This window comes from Triplophysa rosa, linkage group LG10 (assembly GCF_024868665.1).
Source record: "Triplophysa rosa linkage group LG10, Trosa_1v2, whole genome shotgun sequence".
Classification (NCBI taxonomy): domain Eukaryota; kingdom Metazoa; phylum Chordata; class Actinopteri; order Cypriniformes; family Nemacheilidae; genus Triplophysa; species Triplophysa rosa.
The window spans coordinates 25,413,964-25,419,189 of record NC_079899.1 but is presented as its reverse complement, the minus strand read 5'-3'; the positions used below and the strand labels follow the sequence as shown (position 1 = coordinate 25,419,189).

The following is a 5,226-nucleotide window of genomic DNA, read 5'->3' as shown; positions in this document are numbered from 1 at the left end:
ATGAAGACAAAGGTTCATGTCAAATATAGGGCTATAGAAGTGTTCTCGTTTATCTTCACTGATTAAAGTGCATCATAGATGTTTTGTAAGAATTGTTTGTCTCTTCACTGAAGGTGTATGTTCTTTCTCTAGATTCACGTAATATGGCTACTACTGAGAATGCAGAGGTTTCACCAGAAAACAAAGTGAATCGGTCTGACCCAGATGCGAAGTACCCACTGAAGGTGCTCTATTGTGGAGGTGAGAACATCTGTTGACGTACCTGTATCGTCTATGTTAAAGACTTTGTGGGAAAACTAGATGTGGAAAAAAATCATTAGAATGCCTACACAAACTTTCATCTCTGTAAATATGTGTGTGAAGTGCATATGCATTTATTCTAAGCTCTGTAGATTGTATTTTGCTGTCTGCTCAATTAAATGTTTGCATATATTCACACATATTTCATGGAAAATACTAAACATCTAAAGTATCTATACTATTTTTTTCAGTGTGCTCCTTGCCAGCGGAGGTAGGTCCATGATAGTCATGAGAAAGATTTCTGATTACATTTTCTATATTTTTTGTATGTTGTAGTTTCATTGTGTAAAAATAGTGATTTATTAACTCCCCGAACTAATGAAATGTTTCTACATCTCTCTGTTAGTATTGCGAGTACATGCCTGAGCCAGCCAAATGCAAACAGTGGCTTGAGAAAAACTTTCCTGACGTGTTTGCTAAACTGACTCTTGGTAAGTTTACCTTGGGACGGTATTTTCTTTTATAAACCCTTTTTGAATAACAAAATGGCTGCTCTTTGTCTATGTTTTGTTTTCTTTCGTGTTGAATATTGATATATGCATTAAAGACATGCAGTACACCTTTTTGATATTTTATCTTCTGTCACAAAAACAACATGCACCACTGTTTTATTTTGCACCTGATTTGTGAAAACTAACCATCATCATCGCTGTTGTGTAGGTACAGCACACAAGCAGGAGACAGGAGGAGGAGGTGGTGCTGGAGAGGCGCCCCCTGCAGGAGAGGAAGAGGAGAAGAAGAAACAGAAAAGAGGTCACAGTCTAGACATCTTTTTCACATTTGTAGAAATAATGGCACGTTTTCACAATACTTTGAAGCTCTCTAGTCCAGCTTTGAGCTGTGTCATTTTCCCAGTCACATTAAACATTGATGTCTAAAACAACTGCTTGGGTACTGATACAATTCTGATCAACTGGTTACAATAGCTTAAATAAACTGTCTAATTTGAATACAGGCATGTCTGATTTGAACGTGTCTGGCTATGAAAATGTTGCAATGTCTACTTCGCAGGAGGAAGAGGTCAAATCAAACAAAAAAAGAAGACCGTTCCTCAGAAAGCCACAATAGCAAAAATCCCCAGGGCTAAAAAAAAATACGTCACCAGGGTGTGTGGCTTGGCCACTTTCGGTAAGACCACTGTATTTATGAGATTGTGTCAAAAATATATTTGTGCTTTGTCATTGTATTAACGTGTCCGTGATTTTGTGGTCTTCATCAGACATAGATCTTAAAGAGGCTCAGAGGTTCTTTGCTCAGAAATTCTCCTGCGGTGTCTCAGTAACAGCAGAGGATGAAATCATCATTCAGGGAGACTTTACAGACGACATCATCGATGTCATTCAGGAGAAGTGGCCTGAGGTAAACAAACATCTAAACCATTATATTATCAACCAAACACTCATATTTAAAATAGATACTCATGAAACTAAAAGCCACTTCACATTGTCCCAAAAACTCCAACATTTGCACCATCTGCATCATTGTATTCTTCCTATTGCCCATTATATGTTTGAAGACAGCTGTATTAAATGTGTTTGTCATTTCTGACATAATCTCATTTTGAACCTCTCTGACTCCTCTACAGGTGGATGACGACAGCATCGATGATCTTGGAGAGGTCAAAAAGTGAAGCCCAATATGCACTTTTACCGAAACGGATGCGACACGACACGACACAGCGAACCTGGCCAAATGTACACATTTGACATAAAGCCCTTTTATATCTATTTTATTTACTGTATAAAGTTCCGTGGACTTGGCTTCATTGGGTTTTTCAGTTTTCATTAGCTGCTTTGTCTCTTGGTTGCCAAAGGTCTGGAATGATGTGACTTAAACCATTTCACACACGCAAACAATAGACTAATAAATTTCAGTCTCACTCGGTTCTTTGTGTATCGTTTCTTTTATTATAACCTATCATGCAACATTATGACTTAGTAAACATTAGAGAGAGTGCAAGTATATTCATATGTGAAATTAACTAGATTAATAAAAACTGGATTTTCAAATGTAAAAATAATTTGTATTAACATTGCAGTGACATTTTGAGGATAATTCACCTGAAATTGTTTCACAATGGAAAAACTATGATAATAAAAAGCAAGCCTTTATTTTTTTTTAATTCTGTGAAATATGCAGATATATCTGTTTTTTATTATCCAAACCTCTTACAGCAGGACATAACTTGCAAAATCATGCCCAACCGCTACAAACAACACAGTTTAGTTCTGTTAATTGTATTGTTGGCTTTGCAATTGTTTGCCTGTATACCCAAGTGTAAAGTATCTTGCTTATAATAGTTTTAATGGTGCTTTTGGAAGGTCCCAAGGTAGAGAGAGATGAGATTATTAAATTCGCTGGAGATCCAACTGCCTCCTGTGACCATTTACCCACCACACCTGGGTTTTTGTTGTCCATGTTCATGCTAAAAACTGCATCTTGTGCACGTGAACAAACATCTTTAGGAAGCAGTCTCGGGGGAATCAATGCAATATACAATACTAATGTGAAATGGAGAAAAGATCTGAAGTTCTGCGAGTCTTGTCAGGTTTCATAGACGCAGCTGAACCATGAACAACTCTTCGAAATGCTGCACATACGATACACCCATGTTGGACCAGGTTCTACCCCCTGTCATGTTCACGGAATTCACGTTGGGCCTTGTGGGAAACGTCCTCGCCCTCTTGCTGTTCTTCTGCCATAGGGACACCTGGAAGCCCAATTCTATTTATCTAGCCCACCTGGCTTTGGCGGACGCGCTGGTCCTCTTCTGTCTGCCTTTCAGGGCTGACTACTACCGCAGAGGGAAGGACTGGGTGTACGGAGACGCTTTTTGCCGCATTCTTCTCTTTCTCTTGGCCGCCAACAGGGCTGCTGGAATATTCTTCCTCACTGCCGTCGCCGTGGACCGCTACCTGAAGATCGTCCACCCTCTCAACCGCATCAATCGAATGGGTTTGCGCTATGCCTCGTGGGTCTCTATTGGCCTGTGGGTTCTTATCATATCCATGACCGTCTACCTCTTAACAGACCCACATTTCTACTTTCAAGGCAACCGCACTCAGTGTGAGAGTTTCAACGTCTGCTTTGGGAATAACGTACGATTCAACTGGCACAATGTCTTCTATGTTGTTCAGTTCTTCGTGCCCACGTGCATTGTTACCTACTGCACGACCTGCATTACGTGGCAGTTGAAGAGTAAGACGGTGGACACGCAGGGTAAAATCAAGAGAGCCGTCCAGTTTATATTAGCAGTGGCTTTGGTTTTCATTATATGTTTCTTTCCTAGCAACATCTCGCGTATCGCCATGTTTGTCCTGAAGCTCTGGTACAGCGAGTGCGAAGATTTCCGTGACTCAAACGAGGCTTTTAAAACGACCGTCTGCTTTACCTACTTCAACAGCGTGCTCAATCCCATAGTTTATTACTTTTCCAGCCCTGCTCACAGTGGAATATTTAAAAGATTCTGTATGAAACTTCAAGGAAAGAAAACCGAGGAAGACGATGATGAAAAGAACAATAATAGTCCTCTTACAGTATCATCTACTGCCTCTTTGACAAGTTAGCAAGTGTTCATGTAGACGTGGTTTCACATTTTAATCTTTATGCTTTGTGAGAGATATTTATTTATAGAAATAATAGTTAACAATGCATGCTGTCTATGCAACGTCTATTTGTGACAGTCTTAGTGGCTTAATAAAAAGTTGAACAGAAGAACAGTCTTAATCTGAAAATAAAAATGCATCCATTTTGTAGTTAACGATGTTTGGTTCTAATATTAAAAATGGTTCTATATTACTGTTATTCAATGCTGTTGATAGGAAATTGTTGACTGCACTAACAACATTCCTCTAGATCATAGATACAATGAATTCTCTGTAACTGGACAAAGAAATAAAACAGAATAAACACAACACTTGAATAAAGGTCTTTTGGGTGTGCTTGTGTGGTTATTTTTGCAGTTAAGTGGACTGTATCCTTAGATACTGCTTGGGCTATTGGTGGTTTTATATTTAATGTTCTATATTTCAAATATTCAAAAAACATTACACTTAGTATCTGTAACATTGGTACATTTTCCATAAATATCCAAAAATAGAAAAAAGGATCCGCACACTTTCAGAAAAAGTTCAAAAAAAGTTTTTTTTATAATACAGAGGCCAAAAATTCAATTCGGATATTAGCCCTTCCTCAGTGCCATGTGGTTCCAAGCATACACCTGCGCTCATTAATAAAACGGACATTCCTAATCCAACTAATAGTCCAAAAGATTGGTCTTACAAAATATATATCAATATATCAATGCAGTACATATTCAAATAAATACATCCGCAAAAAAACTGGCCATAAAAAATTACATATACAAATTCAAAACACACATCTTTTCATATATAGGGACAAAACATTATAATTTTAAAGAGAGATGAAAGACCAAATGTCCAAAAAATGTATGTATGTGTGTCCGTTCAATAAAAACATAATTAATCGGGGACACATTGACATGATCACAAAAACAATTCAAAGATTATTCTTCGTTCATGCAAAAAATATGGCCTGCGAAAAACAACTGCACTGAGTAAAATTTTAAGTGTAGACGAGATTTGTGACTTTCAAGGATTACTATGTTTACTTTCATATAAGTTTTTGATTTTGAGGTTAATGACAGCTGACAATGTGCAAGATGATAAGATACATGTTCTCAGAAATGTATCTCATGTTTGTCTTTGACAAATATGTTGCGAATACGTAACTGCATGTTGACAGGTGACACAGAGGCATAAGGGACTGCAGGAATCCTCTTGTGATGTTCTTGTCACATGACACAAAGTTGTGCACAAACATACCATTTAATAATAAAGTTCCTTTTTTTTCACTTTTTTAAGAAAACCCTTTGTTACAATCTACAAACAATTACAACACCTAGAC

The 5,226-nt window shown here is 37.7% G+C and overlaps 2 protein-coding genes across 2 annotated transcripts; both read left to right on the top strand.

Annotated features, from left to right (window-relative positions):
• Positions 1-123: 123 nt before the first annotated feature.
• LOC130560331 (density-regulated protein) lies at positions 124-2,184 on the top strand. Its single transcript, XM_057344047.1, has 7 exons — positions 124-240; positions 492-511; positions 647-731; positions 961-1,053; positions 1,312-1,428; positions 1,520-1,659; positions 1,886-2,184. The coding sequence occupies exons 1-7, from the start codon at positions 144-146 to the stop codon at positions 1,928-1,930; spliced, it is 597 nt and encodes a 198-aa protein (XP_057200030.1). The 5' UTR covers positions 124-143; the 3' UTR covers positions 1,931-2,184.
• A 111-nt stretch (positions 2,185-2,295) lies between these two features.
• Positions 2,296-4,204, top strand: LOC130560330 (hydroxycarboxylic acid receptor 2-like). The gene has a single exon (XM_057344046.1). The coding sequence runs from the start codon at positions 2,871-2,873 to the stop codon at positions 3,864-3,866; it is 996 nt and encodes a 331-aa protein (XP_057200029.1). The 5' UTR covers positions 2,296-2,870; the 3' UTR covers positions 3,867-4,204.
• Positions 4,205-5,226: the final 1,022 nt, after the last annotated feature.